At 50.4% G+C, this 27,196-nt stretch overlaps 1 protein-coding gene across 3 annotated transcripts in view; it reads left to right on the forward strand.

Annotated features, from left to right (window-relative positions):
- Window positions 1-27,196, forward strand: part of LOC140426248 (ERI1 exoribonuclease 3-like) — a 632,563-nt gene that overhangs the window by 458,650 nt on the left and 146,717 nt on the right. Inside the window, exon 8 of one of the 3 annotated variants that reach the window (XM_072510771.1) lies at window positions 14,929-16,056. The exons of the other annotated variants lie outside the window; for them this stretch is intronic. Coding sequence (XP_072366872.1) covers window positions 14,929-14,939 — 11 coding nt within the window. The 3' untranslated portion in view covers window positions 14,940-16,056. Of the gene's footprint in view, window positions 1-14,928; window positions 16,057-27,196 lie in introns of those variants that run through there. 3 annotated transcript variants of the gene reach the window in all.

Genomic DNA, 27,196 nt, shown 5'->3' on the forward strand with positions numbered 1-27,196 from the left:
CGAGAAGAATCTCATTTGAAAATATGGTCGGATACACTTTTGGTATCATTGGGGTTATTATGAAGGTAGCTGGAGAACAGCTGCAAAACGTCACATAGGATCTGCTACAGCAAAAACCAAAACCAAAACATAGAGGACTGCAGATGGATGGATAAATGCACTGATGTTTTTCTGTAAATTAACCAGTTCTTGTCTCCCATAACCCCAACCCACCCCAAAGTTCAGCCAAAGCTAGCTAATTAATGAATGGAAGTTTCTTGTCTTTTTTTTGTTGGATATTACAATTCTTGATCTTCAAACCACAAAATAGATTGACCGATAGAAAGAGTTAGTTTTTTCTCCTCCTGTTTGGCATGAAACAGCCCTGAAACAAAAGACAACATTTGAAATAAACTTTGCTTAATGATGTATCATTATTTTTAATTGATACTCACCAAGGTTTTGGTGAGTAATTTGAGTTTGTTAAACATTAGAATTCCTACAGTGCAGAAGGAGGTCATTCGGCCCATTGAGTCTACACCGACTCTCTGAAAGAACACCCATTGAGTCTACACCGACTCTCTGAAAGAACACCCACCGAGGCCACCCCCCATCCCCATCATCCCACATAACCTGCACATCTTTGGATGATAAGTGGCAATTTAGCATGACCAATCCACCTAACTTGCACATCTTTGGACTGTGGGAAGAATCCGGAGGAAACCCACACAGACACGGGGAGAAAGTGCAAACTCCACACAGTCACCCAAGACCAGAATTGAACCCAGGGGCGTAATTCTCCGCCGGCGGGAGTCTCCATTTTGCCGGCGCCCGGGGGTTTCCCGACGGCTTGGGGCTGCCCCACAATGGGAAACCCCATTGACCGGCCGGTGTAACGGAGACTCCCGCTGGCGGGTCGGGGCAGAAATGTGGCGGGGCGGGATGGAGAATTTCGCTCCAGATCCCTGACACTGCAAGGCAGCAGTGCTAATCACTGTGCCACCGTGCTACCCATCTGGTGAAAGTGCAGTGGACCTCTTGGTGCCTTTGGACACTTGTGCCCAGTCACTCAGAAGCGTAATCAATGTTTCTGCTCCCCCGGTCCAATGGTATTCCTCAGGTATGGTTTGATGGGCACCAGGCCAAGCTTCAGCTTTAACAGTTCATTGTAAGTAGTAACCCACCAAATCTGGCTGCTTCACAGTATGCGATGTGTACAATCCCTCTATACAATGAGCTAGATTGTGCGTGCAGAGAATCTGGAATCATGATCAGACGGAGAATTGAGTGTCAGCCAAAAATCGGGGTCGTGCCAGGTCCCAAAAGAGGGCCATGCTCCGGTGCCCCGATGGTGGTGTGAACGTGTTCCACATCCCGCACCGGTGTGGGCATGCAAAACTTACAGTAACATTCCTTAACATATCATTAATGGGTTCGACCCGGTAGTCTCCAGGCTCCCGCGATGCTCCGCCTCCCCCAGGCAGAAGTGACAGCAGTTGGTTCACTTGTGGTATTTAAAATGGGAACTTGGCGCCGTGGCTGCAGAGGGAGAGAGAGGAGGTAAGAGAAGTCACCAGAGGCGCAACAGTGGGCTGACAGTTGTGCTGCTGACTGGGGGTCATCTGCCAGGGCCAGGAGCATTGGAGGGTGGGGGGAGACCAGGAGATGGGCCATGGGTTCAGGACGACCCCCTGGGCCCGGGGTGTCCTAGCACAGACGTCATTGCCTCAACCTGCAAGGCAGCCATTTGGATGCGTACTCCATTGACTGCCCACTGTGTCCTGTAAATGTGCAGAACTCCACCAGCGTTATGGGTGCAGCCCCTAGAATGCTAAGGCCCAAACCGACCCATTGACCGAATGGGCATGGTCCAGCACAACCAATGGCCATCCGAGGTGCTGCCCCGCTGCAGGAGAAGAGCAGAGTGCACCCGGAACAGTGGGCAAATGCACATGGCCTTTGGAACCTACTCTGGCACACCACACCTCTCAGGGCAGATGCCTATCAGCTAGCCCATTCTGCCGGACCACTGGTCGTCACCAAGCTCCACCTACCCATTGTGCCCCAGCTCCCATCCTTCCTGCCCCAGGACAGGTAGGCGTAATGTGTAGTCTGTTGGACCTGGATGAGCACAGGAGTACTCACCATGCTAACATGTTTGCCCTTAACCCCCTGCAGACAATGGATTTTGGAGTCCAGCCAGCAATGTTTGGCATCTGCCTGGCCATGGAAGCCCTTGCGGACACACTGAGACTGTACGAGCAGGAGCTGCTCGGGGAGGACCCTGCAGAACAGGAGTCTGCCCTAGAGGAGCAGGAGGCAGCCGGTGAGGATGAGGAGCTGGCCATCCAACAAGCCGAGGAGGAGATGGAAGGAGGCACCGCGTTTCGCCCCGTGTACATCGGCAGCGCCCATCCTTCATGGGCCTGCCAGAACAAGCATGTTGCCGACGACTATGGCTGAGCAGGGAGACTGTGTGATATCTCTGCTGGATGATGGCACACCTGGACCGTGGGGGTATAGGGGAGGGCACCCGCACATGGTGGCCGTCAAGGTTACAATCGCCCTGAGCTTTTATGCCACAAGGTCCTTCCAGGCGCCAAGTGGGGACCTGTCTGGGATCTCGCAGATATCCGTACACAGGTGCACCTGCGCTGTCTCAGATGCCCTATATGCCCGGGCAGCACACAATATCAACTTCAATGTGAACCAAGCCCACTAGGTTGCCCCGGCAGCGGGATTCATTGTCATCACAGGCATGCCCCAGTTCCAGGAGGTGATTGGCACGGTACCAACCTGTTTCGCCCGCTGCCTATTAAATGCATCCGGGACAGGTGGGGGTGAGATTCAGAGGCGCTGCGGTGTTCCAGCACCTCCCCTGAGGGTGTCACCTGGCACTGCCAGTCCTCATGGTTTGTCCTCGTCTCGACAAGGGTCTCTACGCTTGCGGCTATGGAGCACAGGGACTGTGCCATGTCCCTCTGGGATTGTGCCACGTCACTCAGTGACCATGCCAGTTCCCACTGTGAGCAGCCCAGCTCTGCAAGTGCCAGGCCAATGCTCTTGATGCCCACAGTCAAGGCCCGTTACGCCGCAGCAGTGTCATGTGGCCCTGGTACATGGCTGCCCTGTCCTGCCCTCAACCACTTCCCACACACTGTGCCCCAGGCCTTGGACATCCTGACCCACGGCTATGACCCTCGCACCCAAGGCCTCCACCGCAGACCCAACCCATGCGGTGTTGGCCTGGGTAGCACGCATTGTGAACAGCGCCTCCTGCTCCAGAGGCCCAAGAGCTGTCTAGATGGCAGCTAGTGCCTGGGGTCTGGTCGTCCTACCATCGTCTGCCCTCTCAGGAGTTCCTACCTGCACTTGATGTACTGCTGGCATGTGTGTTGTGTGCACTGTCGGGTGGCCCAGGAGTATCGTCACTTAAGTGCTCAACCGAGGTGAAAGTCTCTGGGATGGTGTAGGGTGTTGGTGACAGCAGTGACGAGAAGTCGGTGTCGTTCCCGGACATGTGCTCCGGGGTGTTGCAGGGTTGTGACCCGGGCAGAGGGACCCCGGATGGTGTCGCTTTTTCAGCAGGTAAGTTGCGGGGCTGCGGGTGAGGGACACCAGCCGGTCCTGCCTCGTCGGGAGGTGACTCAAAACAAGATGCATGGTGAGATCACGGGTAGGCGTGGTGTTGGGGGGGGGGGGGGGGGGGGGGGAAGCGGGGACACGACTCGTGCCATAGACACACACAACCCATTGCGACTGCCTCCTCTCCCACCGCATGAACCATGTCCATCGCTCTCTGCTCCACGATGATGAGAGGTCTTCTCCCGCTCCCGGCGGTTGTGGGCTGCTTTCTCCTGTGTGGACAGACATTATGGGCCAGGGTTTAGTGAACACCAAAGTATATCATGGGGTTCACCTGAGCTACAACTATTTATAGGTTTTGGTTATGAGGAGCACAAGGGCCTACTCTTCAGGTGTGATGCAACAGAGGCCTTAAGCACTTGAAATCAAAAACAAAGTTTATTCTACAAATTCAGCTAACATTTATAAACACACGCAATAAGCATTTTTATAAACTACAAACATACATCCCCACACAGCTACAGTACTCTATATTTAACTCTTAATAACTTCCCTTTATGGGACTTCCGGTTGCGGCTATGCCTCGGTAGGTCGCGCGTTCGGCAGCTCCCGCCAAGAATGGACTTTCGGGCCCTTTTGAGGAGCCCCAGCGGCACTTGTACAATGGTTCCCAGTGTGGGAAGGTGATAGTAAGGTTCCCCCAGTACTGTATGGAGTGGTCCAGGAGTGGAGCGATCAAAAAAGTGGTTTTGGAGCAGCGAAGAGAGCGGGGAGGAAAAGCAAGATGGTGGCGGGTGGAGATCAAGCAACGTGGGTGCAGTGGTCGCAGGAGCAGCAAGAGTTCCTTAAAAACTGCTTTGCGGAGCTGAGAGCAGAAATGCTGGCGCCAATGAAGGCGTCGATCGAAAAGCTGGTGGAGACCCAGAAGGCCCAAGGGGCGGCGATTCGAAAGGTGCGGCAGAAGGCCTCAGAGAACGAGGACGAGATTTTGGGCCTGGCAGTGAAGGTGGAGGCGCACGAGGCGCTAGACAAAAAGTGGCAGGAGAAGTTTGAGGACCTGGAGAACAGGTCGAGGAGGAAGAATCTTCGGATTCTGGATCCCCTGAAGGAGTGGAGGGGTCCGACGCTGGGGCATATGTAGTTACAATGCTCAACATGCTGATGGGCGCAGGTGCTTTCCCGAGGCCCCTGGAGCTGGATGGGGCTCATCGAGTCCTGGCAAGGAGGCCTAAAACCAACGAGCCGCCAAGGGCTGCAGTGGTGAGGTTCCACCGCTTTATGGACAGAGAGTGTGTCCTGAGATGGGCGAAGAAAGAACGGTGCAGCAGGTGGGAGAATCCGGATATCCATGTCTACAAGGACTGGAGTGCGGAGGTGGCCAAGAAGAGGGCTGGTTTTAATCGGGCCAAGGCGGTTCTCCATAGGAAGGGGGTGATGTTTGGAATGCTGCAGCCAGCGCGATTGTGGGTCACGTTCAGGACCGTCACCACTATTTTGAGACGCCAGATGAGGTGGGGACCTTGATTCAGACTGAAAAGCTTGACTCGAACTGAGGGTTTGTTGTGGGGGGGTGTTTACTGTATTTTGGGGGTGTTCTTCTTCTGGTTTCGGGTTGGGAAGAGGGGAAATGGGAAGGGGTGAGTGGATATGATGTGGGGGCTGTGTGAGAGTGTGGGCGCCGGTACTGTAGGGGCAGGTCCCCGCTGATGAAGGGGGGGGTTGAAAGCCCGGGGTTGGGGAGCTGGGGCGAGGTCGCACAAAAAGGAGCTGCGCCATTGGGGGTGGGGCCGGCTCGGATGGAAAGCGCGGGCTTTTTCCCGTGCTAAGGGAGGGGCGGGGCCTGGGGGGAAGGGTGATGCTGGCGGAGAGCGCACATTGATCGACAGGGGGAGGCGGGGGGATTCCCACACTGGGGGGTCGTTGGAATGGCGGGAGTGGCCGGGGTCAGCAGGAGTCAGCTGACTTATGGGAGTGTAATGGGAGGAGCAAAATGGCTGGACGGTGATCTGGCTGGGGGGGGGGGGGGGGGGGGGGACTGGGTTGCTGCTGTATTGGCCAAAGGGGAGCTGGAGGTAGAAGAGGGAGTCGGGGCGGGGTTCCGCCGCCTGGGGGACTGGAGAGTGTGGGAGGCGCGGGCACGTGGATGGCCTAAAAAAGGGGATGGCTAGTCGGCAGGAGGGGGGGGGATGAGTAGCCCCCTGATCCGGCTGATAACATGGAATGTGAGGGGCCTGAATGGGCCGGTCAAGAGGGCCCGGGTGTTCGCGCACTTAACTGGACTGAAGGCAGAAGTTTTCATGCTCCAGGAGACACACTTGAAGGTGGCACATCAGGCCAGGCTGAGAAAGGGATGGGTAGGGTAGGTCTTTCACTCGGGGCTGGATGCAAAGAATAGAGGGATTGCGATACTGGTGGGGAAGCGGGTGTCGTTTGAGGCGATGAATATTGTGGCGGATAATGGAGGTCGATAGGTGATGGTGAGTGGTAGGTTGTAGGGGACGCGGGTGGTACTGGTGAACGTATATGCCCTGAATTGGGATGATGCCGGATTTATGAAACGTATGTTGGGTCGGATCCCGGATCTGGAGGCAGGGAGCTTGATAATGGGGGGGACTTCAACACGGTGCTGGACCCAGCACTGGACCGTTCCAGGTCCAGGACGTGTAAGAGGCCGGCTGCGGCCAAGGTGCTCAGGGGGTTTATGGACCAGATTGGGGGAGTGGATCCGTGGAGGTTTGCCAGGCTGGTGGCCAGAGAATTTTTTTTTTTCTCCCACGTCCATGAAGCCTATTCCTGGATAGATTTCTTTATAATGTGTAGGGCACTAAACCCGAAACTGGAGGGAACGGAATATTCGGCTATAGCCATCTCGGACCTCGCCCCGCATTGGGTGGAGCTGGAGTTGGGGGAGGAGAGGGACCAGCCCCCGTTGTGGTGCCTCGATGTGGAACTGTTGGCAGATGAGGAGGTGTGCGGGTGGATCCGGGGGTGTATTCAAAGATACATGGAGGCCAACGACAATGGGGAGGTGCAGGTGGGGGTAGTCTGGAGGCTCTGAAGGCGTTGGTTAGGGGAGAGCTAATTTCCATTAGGACCAATAGGGAGAAGAGAGAGAGGAGGGAGAGAGAGAGATTGGTGGGGGAGATATTAAGGGTGGACAGGAGCTATGCCAAGGCCCCCAAGGAGGGGCTGCTTAGGGAGCGACGAAACCTCCAAATGGAATTTGATCTATTGACCACGGGAAAAGCAGAGGCGCAGTGGAGGAAAATTCAGGGGGCAGTATATGAGTATGTGGAGAAGGCGAGCTGGATGCTGGCACATCAGCTTCGTAAGAGGGAGGCAGCGAGGGAGATTGGTGGAATTAGTGATAGAGGGGGGAATATGGTGCGGAGTGCGGTGAGAATAAACAAGGTATTTAGGGACTTCTATGGGGATCTGTATAGGTCTGAGGCCCCGGAGGGGGGGGGAGGGGATGCGGCGATTCTTGGACCAACTGAGGTTCCCGAGGCTGGAGGAGGAGCAGGTGGCTGGTTTGGGGGCGCCGATTGGGCTGGAGGAGCTGGTTACAGGATTGGGGAGCATGCAGGCAGGGAAGGCCCCGGGACCGGACGGGTTCCCGGTTGAATTTTACAGAAAGTATGTGGACCTGCTGGGCCCGCTGCTGGTGAGAACTTTTAATCAGGTGAGGGAGGAGGGAACCCTGCCCCCGACAATGTCCCGGATGCTGATCTCGTTGATTTTGAAGCGGGACAAGGATCCATTGCAATGTGGATCGTATAGGCCGATTTCGCTCCTCAATGTAGACGCTAAGTTGTTGGCGAAGGTTCTGGCTACGAGGATTGAGGACTGTGTCCCGGGGGTGATCCATGAGGACCAGACGGGGTTTGTGAGGGGCAGGCAGTTAAACACGAATGTCCGGAGGCTCTTGAATGTGATCATGATGCCCTCGGTGGAGGGGGAAGCGGAGGTAGTGGTGGCTATGAACGCCTTTGATCGGGTGGAGTGGGAGTATCTTGTGGATCGGGTGGAGTGGGAGTGCTTGGGAGGTTTGGGTTCGGGGAAGGGTTCATAAGATGGGTCAGGCTGTTCTATAGGGCCCCAGTGGCGAGTGTGGCTACGAACCGACAGAGGTCGGAGTACTTTAAGTTGTACCGCGGGACGAGGCAGGTGTGTCCCTTATCCCCCCTGTTTGCACTGGCAATTGATCCTTAGGGAGTTTGGAGACTTCTCGGGCTATAAGCTCAACGTGGGGAAGAGTGAGCTCTTTGTGGTGCATGCGGGGGACCAGGGAAGGAGGATAGACGAGCTACGGCTGAAGAGGGTGGAGAGGAGCTTCCGATACCTGGGGATCCAGGTAGCTAGGAGCTGGGGGGCTCTGCACAAGCTCAATTTGACACGGTTGGTGGAACAGATGGAGGAGGATTTCAAGAGATGGAATATGCTGCCACTCTCCCTGGCGGGTAGGGTGCAGTCGGTCAAGATGATGGTCCTCCCGAGGTCCCTGTTTGTGTTCCAGTGACTGCCAATCCTAATCCCCAAGGCTTTTTTAAAACGGGTAAGCAGGAGTATTATGGGATTTGTATGGGCGAATAAGTCCCCGAGGGTGAAGAGGGTGTTTTTGGAGCGTAGCAGGGACAGGGGGGGCTGGCGCTGCCGAATCTGTGGGGCTATTATTGGGCAGCTCATGTGGCGATGATCCATAAGTGGGTAATGGAGGGAGAGGGGGCGGCGTGGAAGAGGTTAGAGGTGGCGTCTTGTGTGGGTACGAGTCTGGGGGCGATGGTGACGGCACCGTTGCCGCTTCAGCCAACAAGGTATACCACGAGTCCGGTGGTGGCGGCTACTCTGAAGATCTGGGGGAAGTGGAGGCGACATAGGGGCGAGGTGGGGGCCTCGGTCTGGTCCCCGATACGAGAGAACCACAGGTTCGTTCCGGGTAGGATGGATGGGGTGTTTCTGAGCTGGCATCGGGCAGGGATTAAAAGAATGGGGGACCTATTCATCGATGGGACTTTTGCGAGCCTAGGGGCGCTAGAGGAGAAATTTGGGTTACCTCCCGGGAATGCTTTTAGGTACATGCAAGTGAGGGCGTTTGTGAGACGGCAGGTGAGGGAATTTCTGCTGCTCCCAGCACGAAGGATTCAGGACAGGGTGATTTCGGGTGTATGGGTTGGAGAAGGCAAGGTCTCTGTGATCTATCAGGAACTGCAGGAGGCCTCAGTGGAGGAGTTCAAGGGTAAGTGGGAGGAGGAGCTGGGGGAGGAGCTGGATGAAGATCTGTGGGCTGATGCCCTGAGTAGGGCTAATTCTTCCTCCTCTTGTGCCCGGCTCAGCCTAATACAGTTCAAAGTTGTCCATAGGGCACAGATGACAGGGGCGAGGATGAGTAGGTTTTTTGGGGTGGAGGACAGGTGTGTGAGGTGCTCGGGGATTCCAGCAAATCGCGCCCATATGTTCTGGATGTGCCCGGTGTCGGAGGGGTTCTGGAGGGGCTTTGCGAGGACTATGTCCAAAGTGGTGAACACCCGGGTCAAGCCGAGCTGGGGGATAGCATTATTTGGGGGATCAGACGAGCCGGGTGTGCAGGAGCCGAAAGAGGCCGGTGTTCTGGCCTTTGCGTCCCTGGTAGCCCGGCGGAGGATCCTACTAATGTGGAGGGATGCGAAGCCCCCAAGCGTGGAAGCTTGGATTAACGATATGGCAGGGTTCATCAAGCTGGAAAGGATAAAATGTGCCTTGTGAGGGTCTGTGTAGGGGTTCTCTAGGCGGTGGCAACCATTCCTAGATTTTCTCGCGGAACGTTAGGTGGAGGTCAACAGCAGCAGCAACCCGGGCGAGGATGTAGGGGGTGCGTTTGGTTTTTCTGTTTTGTTTAGGTTAGAGTGAGGTGTTTTCTTACTGGCGTGTTTATTTTTTAAATGTGGGTTATTGTATTTTGTTGGAAATCTCATGTATAATTTTTGCTTGATTTGTGCTTTATTCTTTTTGTTTCTGTTTGGAGTGTTTCGTTGAAAATTGAATAAATATATTCTTTAAAAAAAATAACTTACCTTTACTGTCTTTACTCAAGTAACAAGTGTGCACGCGGATTGCCAATGGGTGGGGTTCGATCGCCCTCATGAAGGGGGGGTGAGTTATGGGTGTGTGGGACGGGGGTACTGCCAGGGGCACGGTGGTGGTGTCTCATACAGGCTGGCCTAGGGAGTCGCCCATCCTCACCCAGCACTGCCTGCCAGGCCGCCTGGTGGGGGCTGCATGGAGGGGAGGAGGTCATGAGTGTGGGAAGTGTGGAATGGGTGTGGAGCCCCTGGGCTGCTCTGAGGCAGCTGCACAGCTTCTTCATGCACTGCTGTCCAGTCCTCGCATTGGAGCCCATGGTGCTCATGGTCTCTGCCACCTCTGACACCAGCAGGTGGTAGCCTCCTTCCCACCCCAGGGAACAGGGTGTCCTGCCTCTCCTCCACAGCATCCAACAATATCTCAAGCTCTGCATCTGCGAATCTTAGGGCCGCTCTCTGAAATGCCGTCTTCTTGGCTGGAATGAGAGTGTGCGGGAAATGGAGTGCTTATACGCAGCTGGGGCTTGCCAGGGTCTCGAGAGCCATTCCCAATGCCAAGGAATCACACACCAGCGTTCGTTGGAATTGCACTAGTTCCATGTGGCCGGGTGCTGGCCCATTAGCATGTCCTGAATGGTTCCAGTAATTGCACCTCCATTGAGACCGTGGATCACACGCCTTTCAGTCCTGCCATCAACAGTTAATCTCTCAAACGGAGAGTACCGCCCAATATCTATCTACTAGATGAATCTAACCAAGTAATATGCATGCAAGTGTATTGCTGATGTATTTATAAGATAATGTCAAAAACAAAAATTAATATCTTACACTGGCATAATGAAAAATAGGTCTCATGACACAAAGTAGTCTGTGGCATTATCTCAAAGAAGAGCAGGAGAGTTCTTGCTGATTCTCTGCCAATATTTAGTGCTCAACTGACATAATCAAAAGCAGATTATCTGGTCATTATCAGATTGCTGTGTGTAGGAGCTTGCTGTGTGCAAATTGTTGTGCGTTTGACATTACATTTATATTATATTTTTTAAATTATTTACAATTTTTTGAAATAAATTGTTTTTAGCAATCAATGAACATTCAAGTTTCAAAAACCATTCAGTACTCAAAAAGGTTAATTTGCTATTTCATTTCAGTGATTTATGACGCCAGCAAAAGACTTGCTTTGGCTGTTTTTCTTATTGCAGTTCACTGCTTTTGCCTTACTGATCAATATAGTGCAAATTGATATCACAAAGAATGGAAAATCCCTTCTCTGATTCAAAGGGTGGGATTTTCCAGCCATTCCCACCGGCCAGATCATCTAGTCCCACCAAAGGCGACCCCCCCCCCCCCACCATTGCGGGTCTCCCAGCAACCAATGACGTGCTGCCTCCACGCAGGGTAAAATCCCAGTCAAAGGTACGAACGATGTCTCTGACTTTGACTGTCATTTATTGTCTTTTCTCATCCTCCTTGACCACTTTTTAAGCCTAGCACAGTCCGCCACTCCATCCCTTTCCCTTACCTATTTTGTTGTCCCATACCTACCTGTTTCAATATAGTAGAAATTTTGCAGTGCCCTTTCTCTCTACCTGTATGTCACCCCCAGTGTACACAGAGATTCCATTCTTATCTTCCTTTTATTACTTATCTACATGCTGTCTTTCTGCAACATTATTTGTCAGCATGCAATCAGCAGTAATATATATACCACTCAGCTTGCATGTCTGCCAGCACTTCAACCCTACAAGCTTTGCTTTACTGTTCGATTACCTGACAACATCAAACACAAGATGAACCAGACCTCCCAAGATCAAAATCATTCTTTTCCATTGCCAGTAAAGCTCAACATCTAATCCTACAATTCAACTCCTACTTCCTTTCTACTGAGTCAGGCAACCAGCAGTACATAACCTCAGTATCCTGCTAGATGCTAAGTTGCATTTCAAATTTAAATTTAGCCCATTACATCAACTACTATAGCTCCAAAATATCATTGGCGTCCACCACCCCTTCACATTCCTATCACTGTGAATCTTTCCCCGCACCTGAGTCAATTCCAGTCGATCCTCTACACTGCTTTCTCCATCCACCTGACATAAATTTCCTCCTGGACACAATTTTACCACCACAATCCTTTCCTGTACAAATACCGATCAACTGTCTGCTCCAAAGCATCTTCTCCCAATACTTGCTTGTTGTTTGCACCCTCCTCCCCATCAATTGCCCTGGGCCATTTTGCTCTGTTAAGCATGCTATATAAATCTAACTTTCTCTTGTAACAATGTTATGTAAAGGGATGAACAATGCACAGTGTGATTATGAAGGTTGTTAGGGGTTTTTTCCCTCCGTGGGTTGTTACCTACTAATTTCATGAATGGGTGCCCAGAAATTTCTACAAGATGAACCAAACAACAAAATTCAGTTTCAAAATAGAAGACTATTGTACCTCCCACGCCCCCCCCCCCCATTTATGGTTACATTTTTTGATGTGAAACCATTATTATATTAAGATTTTGAATTAATTTTCAATACTATCAAAGCATATTTTGAATCGTGATCCCACTCTTTTCTTGTCACAATCCTACCCCACACCTGCTTTTGGATTTGTGCTAAAGGCTGAAGGTAGTAGGCCTGCTTCCTACTATGAGCTTGGGTGTGTGCAAAATGTAGGTTTTCACAGCAGTCAGTTTCCAATTATGTAGATTTTGCTCCTGTGTATATTTTTCTCCCTGTACCTTACACCTCCCTCCCCGAAAGGGGGTATAAAAAATAAATTCTATCCTTAATGCATTTGTTCGATACCTCAGGCAAACAGATTAAACATAACCTTATCAGACAGAACACATTAATGGGCTTCTCCAAATCCTCCTGCTGTCACAGATTAAACTGCCGCTCTAGAAGTATTAGCACTTTCCAACATCCTTTCTCCATTGGATTTCTTGGCTGATCTATTATGGCACGTCCTGTTAGATATGAGGAGGGAAAAATGAGGAACAGTCAGTTGCAATCTGATAGACGATTGGTTTCTAGAGGTGATCTCTGTTCCTATATTGATCCACAGTCTCAGTGTTTGTCACCTTGTTGTGATGGGCACTGTCCAACCTTGCAGTTACTTTAAACTTGATACATAGGATTGATCTCCTGGTATCAGAGGTAGACACATTACAGTTAAAAACATGGGTGGAGGGTTGTGGGGGAATCAGAGTCTGATTAATTTTTCACTATCATGTAGATCTTGAATATAATGTGTTACCTTCTCCTATTTATGCATCAGATAATCTGTATTTTAAAGTTGTTTGCAATTAAAAATTATTTGAAGGGAGGGAGACTATATATTAGGCGTGAAATCCTAATCTATGACTTATACAATGTCATTTAAAAATGTGCTTCAAAGTAATGGATAATTGTCATACAATGGGGGAAACTTGGAATTTAGCTAGTGAATGTAGTTGTTTCCTATATCTATAGCTACAGTGTATTGGCTACCAAAATTTCTTCTAATTTCCTTGCAGACCTCTGTGTGTCTTTTTCTCACGTACCCATGAGAATGATTGTGGGAATTATTCAACCCACCAAACTGATGTTTGTAATGAGAATACTTCTTTAATGAATGCTATTTTTATATAGAACAGCACACACCAGAGAAACAGAACTTACTCAGGGAAAAAAATGATTTCTAATGATAGAAGCAAGGTTTGCATACATAAAGAATTTAATTTGAAGGAACTGTCCCACATATGTTAATTTATTATTGAAATATTTTCAGCTACATCAGCAAAAATCAGTGAAAATTAATTTTCCAGAGATATATTTTCTTGAAGTAATGAGTATGAAATACTCTATATGTAAATTTCAAGGAGTTTTTTTCAATAACTTAAGGTGCATATTACTTCTTTCCTCTCAATTGTGCTACCTTTGAGATATTAATGGTGCTAGCGTACTAATGCACCTTTTTGTTATTTGACGTTCCACCAAGATAAGCTCAGAAAAAAAATACATTGCAGTAAGGATATCATAAGGTAAAATTTATGACAACGCAGTAATTGATTAACCCATTGTGCACTCCTTAATATCTTTTACAGATTTCAAAACATTCACAATTTGTATTGTCCCATGCTTCTATGTTTTCCAGGTATTTTTTAATATTCATGATATAAATTGAAAATGGACAGGAGTCCAAAAATATATCTTCATTGCCAGTGTTCTGAGAATTAATATAAATCCTACAATTTTCGATTAAAAGTGTAACTGTAGCTGTCAGAGCTTTCGTTGATTTTAGTAATCACAATAGGGAAACTGATGACAAACAACATATTGAAATCTGAAAACCCCCCAGAAAATATTGGAAATAATCAGCAGGTCAGGCTGATAAAGGTCATCGAGTATTACTGAAAAAAGACATGTAGTCAAAGCTTTTCATTTTGTACTCATCAGGGCAATCACAACAATACTAATGTCAGGGGAAACAACAACTCTGCACTATGAGAAGAAAGTGCTGATTGGTTGCCAAGTGGAATCTGATTGGTAGAAAGTATCAATTACTGGTGATTGACAGTTGCCTGCCAAGCATTGTTTGAAAATTTAAACCAGTCAGCTTGACGCTGATTGGTCAAAGCATTGCCCTGAGGAAGAGCAACTTATGTTGTTCAACTGAAACAAGCACAATGTGTGTACATGTTCTTTCTGTCTGCAAAGAACAGGGCACTGTGTATTAATATATGTAGCTTCCTGTACATGCAAATGCACTACACTGCAAGCTTGACTGACAATCTTAAATTGGTTGTCTGCGTAATGCAAGTGGTACAGAGTTGTTGTCTCCCCTGACATTGGCACTCTTGCAATTGTTGTCATGAGTGCAAGATGAAAAACTTCAACAAAATGTCTATTTTCAGCAATACAACTTTGGGGCAGCATGGTCACAGTGGTTAGCACTGCTGCCTCACAGCTCCAGGGACCCAGGTTTGATTCCGATCTTGGGTGACTGTGTGAAGTTTGCACGTTCTCCCTGTATCTGCATGGGTTTCCTCTAGGTGCTCCGGTTTCCTCCAACAGCCCAAAGATTAGGTGGATTGGCCAAGGTAAATTGCCCATTAATGTCCAATGGTTAGATGGGGTTACAGGGAAAGGATGGGGGAGTGGGCCTAGGTAGGGTGCTTTTTCAGAGAGTTGGTGCAGTCTCAATGGGTCGAATGGAGCAGTCCGAATGGCCTCCTGCACTGTAGGGATTCTATAAATACTCAAATTCTGTACTGCCAAACAACTACTAATTCAACCTGAAATGTGAATTCTGTTTCTGTCTCCACAGATGCTTCCTGACCTGCTGAGTATGTCCAGGATTTTCTGTTTTTATTATGGAAATTCATGAGGTCTTTTTTTAGATTTAATCTTTGAAAATAATCTCTTTCTGCTTAAATGGCATTATCGATCCTTGCCCTTAAACCTTCTTAATACTTTCCCCCCTCCAATTCTGCCCTCTTGAGCATCACCGGAGTATGCCTTCAGCTGTCAAGGCCACAAGCTCTGGAATTCCCTCCATAAACATTTCTGCATTTCTATCTTACCTTCTTCCACTCTTTAAAACACACCTTTTGGACCAAGCTTTTGGTCATCTCCCGTAATATCTCCTTAAGTGACTTGGTGTCACAATTTGTTTGATAACTGGGAAGATGTTTTATAAACACAGGTTGTTTCAAACATGCAATGCAATTATGCAATTTGCGACAAAAGGCAACACTTATTCACTTGCCTTTTTAAAAAAAAATAATTCAAATAATATTTGGCTGTTTGAACTTCTTTCACTTTCCAAACAAACACTGGCTTGCCAGACATTTTATACAAAATAATTTGACGGCAGAAATTACTTCTGGGGATGCTATTGCATAAACACAATGTAGTCATGTCAAATTGCTTTCTCCTAGTTTAATGGAGGCTGTAGCCTCTAAATGGGTTAATGCCTCCATTAAAATAACCTAAAGAGGAAATAGGTGCAAGCATATTCAGTATCTGTACAACACTTGCAGTAGTGGCTACCCTGTGATGTTTGTTTTTGATGCTTGCATGCCCTTTTTATCATTGGCAATCAATGTTTTTATCGGCTTTGTTAATGAGAAAAATCCTCCACTGTTTTGCTAGTTATAGAGCAGAGGCCAGGTGTATCCCCACAAGGGCAAATGGAAGAATGAAAAAAAATTTTCTCAAGCTGTTCATGTGCATTTGTAGCATATCAGCTCGTGGGTTGTGTTGACAAAGTTCTTGAAGAGACGTCAAATGCCTATTCTCTCTGTCAGGGAACAGTTTGTGGTATGAATATATAAATTCAAAAATAAGTGAGGTGAAAATTTACCTAGTGAGTCAGTTAAAATTTGTTTGAATGTGGTTGTCCATTGTGTTAAAATTTATAACATAAATGCCTCAATAAAATATTTTTTTAAAATGTGTTTGGACAGTTTAAATGATTCAGAAGTGATAATTATTCTGGTGCATAGCACATTTTCAACTAAATTCAAAGCTAGTAAAACAGACATTTATATGAGGCCTTTAACAAGGAAAAACACCCTAAAATTCTTTGCACGGGCTTAATGTAAAAAGAAATGCTGAATTAAAATCTTCGAATGTCTGAACAAAAGGTTGGTCAAAGTAGAGAGTCCTTAAGGAGATGGACCAGAGGATGGAGAATGGAAGGTTCACTTAGAGAACATTGTAATAGTTGAATCTGGAGATAAGAAAGACATGGATGAAAGTTACAGTGGCAGATGGACTGGATATAATGAGGGAATGGTTGTGATTGGGTACTGCAACATGGGAGTGGTATTGGCAATGTGCAACACAAACCTATTGTTTCTTCTCAGCATTACAGCATTCATCGTTTTCACTCATCTCAGCCACTCTGCCTATGCCCTTGCTGATGCCTATCAACTAATCAGCTCAGAATGTTGCCACAGAGTCATAGAGTTTTACAGCACAGATAGAGGCCCTTCGGTCCATTGTGTCTGTGCTGCCCACCAAGCACCTATCTACTCTAATCCCATTTTCCAGCACCTGGTCCGTAGCCTTTTATCCTATGGCGTTTCAAGTGCTCATCTAACTGCTTCTTAAATGTTGTGAGGGTTCACGCCTCTACCACTCTTTCAGGCAGAGTTCCAGATTTCCACCATCTTCTGGGTGAAAAAGTTTTTCCTCAGATCCTCTGTAAAGTTCCTGCGCATGACTTTAAGGGCACGATTTAAACAAATGGGAACAAAGTTACATAGTGAGTGTGTTTAGCTGTGTGTTTCCCGGCACTCGCTGCACCGAGAAACACCCCGCTATTTAACATACCCCGGTTGGAGGCCACACAGCCCGATTTTCTGTATGATCTCTGACGCCCCCAAGGCCCCCACACAATCCTTTCCCACGCAGGGCACCCCAGCCCGGTCTCCACAAAATGCCAGCTTCGCACCTTGGCAATCCCCCTGCCAGTTGGCAGTACCACCAGACCACTTTGGCAGTGGCAGGCTGGTACCCAGGTAGTATTGCCAGGGTGCTGAGGTGGCACTAACAGTGCCAGGGTACCATCCTGCAGAAAGGGCAAACATATGGGGGTCTCCGATCCTCTGCGAGACCCCCATGAGTGCCATTCCATCTGGTTCCTGTATGTGGAGACCAGTGCTGAATGCCACTTGCCCGAGGTCTCCGAGGCGAAGGAGATAAATCCCAATGCCTCAGGTGCCTCGGGAAACTGCACATTTAAGTGAGACTAGCTGTCTCGCTCTAATATGCAGAGTTGCCAAAAAGTGACACATATCGCAACATCTTGTGAGATCGCGTTATATTTCTTTTGTTTTTTTTAAATAATTTTTATTAGGGTTTTCACAAAATATCAACAACAGAATGAAAAAGAAACCCAATAGAATTAAATACAAAACAAAGTAAAACAACCCCCGTGCCCCCCTCCCCCCTATACATAAATAATAAATTAACACCCCAAATTAACACAAAGCAAATATATACACCCCCTCAGATCCCCCAGGGTAATTAAACAAAAATAAAATAGAACCCCCCCCCCCCCCCCGGGTTGCTGCTGCTGCTGACCATTGTCTACCGTTCTGCCAGGAAGTCTAAGAACGGTTGCCACCGCCTAAAGAACCCTTGTACCGATCCCCATCAGGCGAATTTCACCCTCTCCAATTTAATAATCGTTGATAGAGGATTCCACGCTTGGGGGCCTCGCATCCCTCCACGGAAGGAGAATCCTTCGCCGGGCTACCAGGGACGCAAAGGCCAGAATACCGGCCTCTTTCGTCTCCTGCACTCCCGGCTCCCCTGCAACCCCAAATATTGCCAGCCCCCAGCCTGGTTTGACCCTGGATCCTACCAGCCTCAACACCGTCCTTGTCACGCCCTTCCAAAACTCCTCCAGCGCTGGACATGCCCAGAACATATGGGTGTGATTTGCTGGGCTCCCCAAGCACCGAACACACCTGTCCTCTCCCCCAAAGAACCGGCTCATCCTTGTCCCGGTCATGTGTGCCCTGTGCAGCACCTTAAACTGTATGAGGCTGAGCCTCACGCACGAAGAGGATGAGTTCACCCTCCCTAGGGCATCTGCCCACGTCCCCTCTTCGATTTCCTCTCCCAACTCCTCCTCCCACTTACCTTTCAACTCCACCACCGAGACCTCCTCCTCCTCCTGCATCACCTGGTAAGTTTCTGAGATCTTCCCCACTCCAACCCACCCCCCCAAGAGCACCCTGTCCTGTACTGTGCGTGGCAGCAGCCGCGGGAATTCCACCACTTGCCACCTGGCAAACGCCCTTCCCTGTAAATATCTAAAGGTGTTCCCCGGGGGGGGGAGCCCATACTTCTTTCTCCTCCAGTTCACCCAGGCTTGTGAACTTCCCGACCACAAACAGGTCCCCCAACCTTGTTATCCCTGCCCTGTGCCACCCCGAAAACCCTCCATCTATTCTCCCTGGGACAAACCGGTGGTTCCCCCGTATTGGGGTCCACACCGAGGCCCCAACTTCCCCTCTGTGCCGCCTCCACTGCCCCCAGATTTTGAGGGTAGCCGCCACTACTGGGCTCGTGGTATATCTCATTGGAGGGAGCGGCAGCAGCGCCGTTGCCAGCGCCTCCAGACTCGTACCCTCACAAGACGCCGTCTACAGCCTCTTCCATGCAGCCCCTCCCCCTCCATCGCCCACTTGCGCACCATCGCCGCATTGGCGGCCCAGTAGTACCCACAGAGGTTGGGCAGTGCCAGCCCCCCCCCCATCTCTACTCCGCTCCAGGAGCACCGTCATCTTAACTGACTGCACCCTACCCACCAGGGACAGCGGCAACACATCCCACCTCTATGCAGGGCCCCCCAGCTCCTGGCCACCTGGACCCCCAAGTACCTGAAGCTTCTCTCCGCCTTTTTTAGTGGGAGCTCGCCAATCCCCCTCTCCTGGTCCCCTGGGTGAACCACAAACAACTCGCTCTTCCCCATTTGAGCTTGTACCCTGAGAAATCCCCGAACTCCCTGAGGATCCTCATTACCTCCGGCATTCCCCCCACCAGGTCCACCACATATAGCAGCAAGTCGTCTGCATAGAGCGACACCCTATGCTGCTCCCCGCCCCGCACCAGCCCCTCCAGTTCCTCGACTCCCTCAGTGCCATAGCCAGGGGTTCAATCGCCAGTGCGAAGAGCAGGGGGGACAGGGGACACCCCTGCCTCGTCCCTCGATGCAACCGAATGTACTCAGACCTCCTCTTGTTCGTGGCCACACTCGCCATCGGGACCTCGTACAACAACCTAACCCACCTGACAAACCCCTCCCCAAACCCGAACCTCTTCACCTCCCACATGTACCCCCACTCTACCCTTTCGAAGACCTTCTCGGCGTCCATCGCCACCACTATCTCCGCCTCCCCCTCCCTCGCCGGCATCATAATAACGTTCAGGAGCCTCTGCACATTCACGTTCAACTGCCTCCCCTTCACGAATCCCGTCTGGTCTTCATGGATCACCTGCGGCACACAATCCTCAATTCTCGTGGCTAAGACCTTCGCCAGCACCTTGGCATCTACATTTAACAACGAAATCGGCCTGTAAGACCCACACTGCAGGGGATCCTTGTCCCGCTTCAGGATCAAGGGGATCAGTGCCCAGGACATCGTCGGAGGCAAAGCCCCCCCTCCCTTGCCTCATTGAAGGTCCTAACGAGCAACGGGCCCACCAGGTCCACATATTTCTTGTAGAATTCGACCGGGAAACCGTCCGGCCCCAGTGCCTTCCCCGCCTGCATGCTCCCAATCCCTCTGACCAGCTCCTCCAGCCCAATCGGGGCCCCCAATCCCGCTACCTGTCCCTCCTCCTCCTTCCGAAACCTCACTTGGTCCAGAAAGCGGCCCATCCCTCCCTCCTCCCGTGGGAGCTCATAAAAGTCCCTGAAGACCCCATTGATGTCAACCCCACTCCGTACCACACACCCTCCCCTATCCTTAACTTCCCCGATCTCCCTAGCTGCGTCCTGCTTCCGAAGCTGATGCGCCAGCATCCGACTTGCCTTTTCCCCATACTCATAAATAGCCCCCTGGTCCTTCCTCCACTGCACCTCCACCTTCCTGGTGGTCAACAGGTCGAATTCGGCCTGGAGGTTACGCCTCTTCCTCAACAGTCCTTCCTTCGGCACCTCCGCATACCTCCTGTCTACCCTCACCATCTCCCCCACCAGCCTCTCCCTCTCCCTCTGCTCTCTCCTCTCCTTGTGGGCCCTAATGGAGATCAGCTCTCCCCTAATCACCGCCTTCAGCGCCTCCCATACCATCCCCACTCGGACCTCCCCGTTATCGTTGGCCTCCAGGTATGTCTCTATGCTTCCTCGGACCCGCTCACTCACCTCCTCGTCCGCCAACAGTCCCACCTTCAAGTGCTGCAGCGGGCGCTGGTCCCTCTCCTCCCCCAGCTCTAAATCCACCCAATGCGGGGCGTGATCCGAAATGGCTATCGCCGAGTACTCTGTATCCTCTACTCTCGCTATCAGCGCCCTGCTCATAATAAAGAAGTCAATCCGGGAGTAAGCCTTATGAATATGCGAGAAGAATGAAAATTCCCTAGCCCCCGGCCTTGCAAATCTCCAAGGGTCCACCCCTCCCATCTGGTCCATAAACCCCCTCAGCACCTTAGCTGCCGCCGGCATCCAACCTGCCCTAGACCTGGAGCGATCAAGTGCCAGATGAACACCGTGTTAAAGTCCCCCCCCCATTATCAGGCCCCCCATTTCCAAGTCTGGGATCTGACCCAACATGCGCCGCATAAAACCCGCATTGTCCCAGTTCGGGGCATACACATTGATCAGCACCACCCTCTCCCCTTGCAGCTTACCACTTATCATTACGTACCTGCTGCCATTGTCTGTCACAATGCTCGCGCCTCGAACGACACCCTCTTTCCCACCAAAATCGCCACCCCCCGATTTTTGGCATCCAACCCTGAGTGAAACACCTGACCTACCCACCCCTTTCCTCAATCTTACCTGGTCTGCCACCTTCAGGTGTGTCTCCTGGAGAATTACCACATCCGCCTTCAGCCCCTTCAGGTGCGCGAACACCCGGGCCCACTTGACTGGCCCGTTCAGTCCCCTTACATTCCAGGTTATCAGCCGGATCGGGGGGTTACCCGCCCCCCTCCCCCGCCGACTAGCCATAACCCCTCCTTGGCCAGCCACGCGCCCGCACCCCACGCACGGCCCGTTCCCCACGGCGGCAGACCCCCGTCCCAACCCCCTCTACTTGCTTCAGCTCCCCCTTGACCATAGCAGCAGCAACCTGGTTCCGCACCCCCCACCCCCAAGCTAGGATCCCTCCTCGCTGCTTTACTCCCCCCATTGCACTCCCGCAAGTCAGCTGACTCCTGCTGACCCCGGCTACTCCCGCCTCTCCTCCCATTGTGGGACATACCTTCCTCCTCCATTACCCGTCCACAGGCTCTCCGCCTCCCCCTTCCATCCCAAGCGCAGGAAAGAACCCTCGCTTCCCCGCCCCGGCCCCGCCCCCTCCAACCTTCAGTGCGGGAAAAAGCCCGCGCTTTCCACCTGCCCGGCCCCGCCACCTCTGTCGCTGCTCCTTTTACAGGCCCAGTCCCCTCACCCCCGACTCGGGCCTCACCCTCCCCCGCGGGGCCCCATCCCCCCTACCGGCCATCCACCCCTACTTCATTTACTTATCCCCCTCCAAGTGCCCACCCGACAGACCCAACCAAAACAGTGCCCAACCCACCCTAACCACTCTCATCGAACCAAACAGAAATAAGAGCAAAGAGTAACACCCCAACAGCAATCCCCGACCACCCATCCCGACCCTCAGTTGGTGTCCAGTTTCTCGGCCTGAACAAAGGCCCACGCCTCCTCCGGAGACTCAAAATAATGGTGCCGGTCCTTGTAGGTGACCCACAGTGGCGCCGGCTGCAGCATGCCAAACCTCACCCCCTCTCTGTGCAGCACCGCCTTCGCCCGATTGTACCCGGCCCTCTTCTTCGCCACCTCCGCACTCCAGTCCTGGTATATTCGAACCTCCGCGTTCTCCCACTAGCTGCTCCTCTCTTTCTTGGCCCAGCTGAGCACGCACTCCCGATCAGCGAACCGATGAAACCGCACCAGCACCGCCCGCGGCAGCTCGTTAGCCTTGGGCCTCCTCGCCAGCACTCTATGTGCCCCTTCCAGCCCCCACGTCCGACCCCTCCGGGAGGCCCAGAATCCGCAAATTCTTCCGCCTCGACCGATTCTACATCTCCTCGAACCGTTCCTGCCATTTCTTGTGGAGCGCCTCGTGCGCCTCCACCTTTACCGCAAGGCCTAAGATCTCGTCCTCGTTGTCGGAGACCTTTTGTCGGACGTCGCGGATCGCCACCCCCTGGGCCGTCTGGGTTTCCAGCAGCTTGTCGATAGAAGCCTTCATCGGCTCCAGCAGGTCCACTTTAATCTCCCTGAAGCAGCGCTGGATAACCTCCTGCTGCTCCTGCGCCCACTGCATCCACGCTGCCTGGTTCCCGTCCGCCGCCATTTTGCTCTTCTTCCCTCGCACCTTCTTTGGTTTCACCACCACTTTTTTAGTCGCCCCGCTCCTGGTCCAAGCCATACACTGTCGGGGAACTATTGCAATCTCCTTCCCTCGCCGGGAAACGTCGAAAAAGTGCCGTTGGGGGCCTTGAAAAGATCCCAAAAGTCCGTTTTTATCGGGAGCTGCCGAATGTGCAACTTAACTCTGCAGAGCCGCAACCGGAAGTCTCTATTAGATCGCGTTATATTTCACGAGACATTGCAAGTCGGGTAGATCCCAGGAGTGGGGTCTCCCAGCTCTACCAGTCACGATGCTTTTCAGGGGCAACCTGGTCGTTCGCGCATGCCCTAAATCTATGTCCCGGTAATTGATCCCTCAACTAAGGGGAAAAGTTTCTTCTATTCTATACCGATCTATGCCCTTCATAATTTTGTTCACCTCAATCATATACCCCCTCAATGTTATCTGCTCTAAGTAGAAATTCCCCAGCCTAACCAGCCTTACTTCATAGCTGAAACACTCCAGCCCAGGCAACATCTTGATGAATCTCCTCTGCACCTTCTCTAGTGCAATTACATCCTTCTATAGTGTGGCGACCAGGACTGCACACAGAACTCTAGCTGAGGCCTGACGAGCATTTTATACAGTTCAATCATAACTTCTCTTCTCTCATATTTTATGCCTCCATTAATAAAGGCAAGTATTCATATGCCTTCGTAACCACCTTATCTACCTGTCCTGCTGCCTTCACGGACCTATGGATCTGCACCCAAGGCCCCTCTGGTCCTTTTTACTTCCTATCATTCATTGTGTATTCCCTTGCCTTGTAAGTCTTCCCAAAATGCATCACCTCACACTTTTCAGGGTTAAATTCCATTTGCCACTGTTCTGTCCATCTGACCAACCTGTCTGTATGACCCTGGAATCTAAGACTTTCCTCCTCACTATTTACCACACCACCAATGTTTGTGTCATCTGCAAACTTACTGACCATACCTCCCATATTCACGTCTAGATCATTAACATACACTACAAACAGCAAGGAACCCAGCACTGATCCCTGCGGTACACCACTGGGTACAGACTTCCAGTCACAAAAACAACCTTCGACCAAAACCTTCTGCCTCCTGTCACGAGGGGCTGGTTTAGCACAGTGGGCTAAACAGCTGGCTTGTAATGCAGAACAATGTCAGCAGCGCGGGTTCAATTCCCCTACCGGCCTCCCCGAACAGGCACCGGAATGTGGCGACTAGGGGCTTTTCACAGTAACTTCATTGAAGTCCACTTGTGACAATAAGTGATTATTATTATTATTATAGGACCAGGTGTAACAGTATCTGGGGGCGACTCCCAGGCCATTAGAGACCCCTGGGTGGTCGTACTCTGGACAAGGTGGGAGCCTGGCACTCCTGCTGGCACCTGGGCACCTTGGTACTGCCAGCTTTGTATACGCAGAGAAATACCCCGCTAAATATGCCCAAAACAGGACTCTGTTTCTATCCCATTAAATCGCACGCATGATCTCCTCTTGACAAAACCATGCTGACTATCCTTGATTAATCCTTGCTTCTCCAAGTGGAAATTAATCCTGTCCCTCAGAATTTTTTCCAATAATGCCCCTACCACTGATGTTAGACTCACTGGCCTGTAATTAACTGGTTCTTCCCTCCTTCCCTACCACATTAGCTGTCTGCTAGCATCTTGCCTGTGGCCAGAAAGAAAATTATCTTCAGAACCCTTGCAATCTACTATCTTGCCTCACACAGCAGCCTAGGATACATCTCAGCCGGGCCTCGGGATTTATCGACTTTTAACCCCCCTAAAACTGCTAACACCTCCTCCTTCTCAATGTTAGTCTGTTCAATTATGTCACAGTCCCCCTCCCTGCTTTCCATATCTACATTATCCTCCATAGTGAACACGTGCAAAATATTCATTTGATACCTCACCTACATCTTTTGGCTCCACGATGCAGCCCATGCTGAGGTGGTGCAGTCCAAAGTCAGACATTCGAGGGATAGTGTTACATGTGAACACTCTTTGTGGTCATCTGCAGTTTCCCTCACTAAGAGTCAGCAGCCATTCACCAGTCATGCTGTAGCCACTGGGGTAGCACTCTTCAGGAGCACAGGGCAGGCAAAGGCACATAGAAGACAGGCACTAAGAAAATATGCAGTGTTTGGTTAAAATTGACTTTTGTACGGAATATTGGATTGTTTTATTGATAAAATTGAATTGGAGTGTTTGTTTTGTGGTTACTTTTAATTCAGCAATGTGGCTAAGAGGTCTGTAACAGTGGGAAGGTGAGGTGTGTGAATGGGCAATTAGGGTTGGGTTCCCTGATGTTGCAGTTCTGGAGACCAATTGAAAAGGGGATGTGTTAATTTCCTCCTCCATCCATTCTCCTCTTCTTTCTCCTCGGCTTCCCACCATATACCTGGTGGAGAGGGCCGTGTCCTCATAATGGTGAGGTTGTGCAGGATGGAGCAAACCACGATAAATCATGGTATGTTCACTGGAGCGTACCACAGGGTTTACCAGAGTAGTGCAGGCAGCAGGAGCATTGCTGAAGCAGCTCAATAGTTTCAGTGATATTTTGTACAGCAGCATGGATCTCATTATAAGCATAGTACCTATGCATGTGTGTATTGTGTATTGCAGACATGAACTAGGTGGTCAACAGATAACCTTGTCACATAGGAGCGCTCTTTGGTTTCTTATAGAACATAGAACAATACAGCGCAGTACAGGCCCTTCGGCCCACGATGTTGCACCGAAACAAAAGCCATCTAACCTACACTATGCCATTATCATCCATATGTTTATCCAATAAACTTTTAAATGCCCTCAATGTTGGCGAGTTCACTACTGTAGCAGGTAGGGCATTCCACGGCCTCACTACTCTTTGCGTAAAGAACCTACCTCTGACCTCTGTCCTATATCTATTACCCCTCAGTTTAAAGTTATGTCCCCTCGTGCCAGCCATTTCCATCCGCGGGAGAAGGCTCTCACTGTCCACCCTATCCAACCCCCTGATCATTTTGTATGCCTCTATTAAGTCTCCTCTTAACCTTCTTCTCTCCAGCGAAAACAACCTCAAGTCCATCAGCCTTTCCTCATAAGATTTTCCCTCCATACCAGGCAACATCCTGGTAAATCTCCTCTGCACCCGCTCCAAAGCCTCCACGTCCTTCCTATAATGCGGTGACCAGAACTGTACGCAATACTCCAAATGCGGCCGTACCAGAGTTCTGTACAGCTGCAACATGACCTCCCGACTCCGGAACTCAATCCCTCTACCAATAAAGGCCAACACTCCATAGGCCTTCTTCACAACCCTATCAACCTGGGTGGCAACTTTCAGGGATCTATGTACATGGACACCTAGATCCCTCTGCTCATCCACACTTTCAAGAACTTTACCATTAGCCAAATATTCCGCATTCCTGTTATTCCTTCCAAAGTGAATCACCTCACACTTCTCTACATTAAACTCCATTTGCCACCTCTCAGCCCAGCTCTGCAGCTTATCTATATCCCTCTGTAACCTGCTACATCCTTCCACACTATCGACAACACCACCGACTTTAGTATCGTCTGCAAATTTACTCACCCACCCTTCTGTGCCTTCCTCTAGGTCATTGATAAAAATGACAAACCGCAACGGCCCCAGAACAGATCCTTGTGGTACTCCACTTGTGACTGTACTCCATTCTGAACATTTCCCATCAACCACCACCCTCTGTCTTCTTTCAGCTAGCCAATTTCTGATCCACATCTCTAAATCACCCTCAATCCCCAGCCTCCGTATTTTCTGCAATAGCCTACCGTGGGGAACCTTATCAAACGCTTTGCTGAAATCCATATACACCACATCAACTGCTCTACCCTCATCAACCTGTTCAGTCACCTTCTTAAAGAACTCAATAAGGTTTGTGAGGCATGACCTACTCTTCACAAAGCTATGCTGACTATCCCTGATCATATTATTCCTATCTAGATGATTATAAATCTTGTCTCTTATAATCCCCTCCAAGACTTTACCCACTACAGACGTGAGGCTCACCGGTCTATAGTTGCCGGGGTTGTCTCTGCTCCCCTTTTTGAACAAAGGGACCACATTTGCTGTCCTCCAGTCCTCTGGCACTATTCCTGTAGCCAATGATGACATAAAAATCAAAGCCAAAGGTCCAGCAATCTCTTCCCTGGCCTCCCAGAGAATTCTAGGATAAATCCCATCAGGTCCCGGGGACTTATCTATTTTCAGCCTGTCCAGAATTGCCAACACCTCTTCCCTACGTACCTCAATGCCATCTATTCTATTAGCCTGGGGCTCAGCATTCTCCTCCACAACATTATCTTTTTCCTGAGTGAATACTGACGAAAAATATTCATTTAGTATCTCGCCTATCTCTTCAGACTCCACACACAATTTCCCATCCCTGTCCTTGACTGGTCCTACTCTTTCCCTAGTCATTCGCTTATTCCTGACATACCTATAGAAAGCTTTTGGGTTTTCCTTGATCCTTCCTGCCAAATACTTCTCATGTC

This window comes from Scyliorhinus torazame, chromosome 7 (assembly GCF_047496885.1).
Source record: "Scyliorhinus torazame isolate Kashiwa2021f chromosome 7, sScyTor2.1, whole genome shotgun sequence".
In the NCBI taxonomy this organism is placed as follows: domain Eukaryota; kingdom Metazoa; phylum Chordata; class Chondrichthyes; order Carcharhiniformes; family Scyliorhinidae; genus Scyliorhinus; species Scyliorhinus torazame.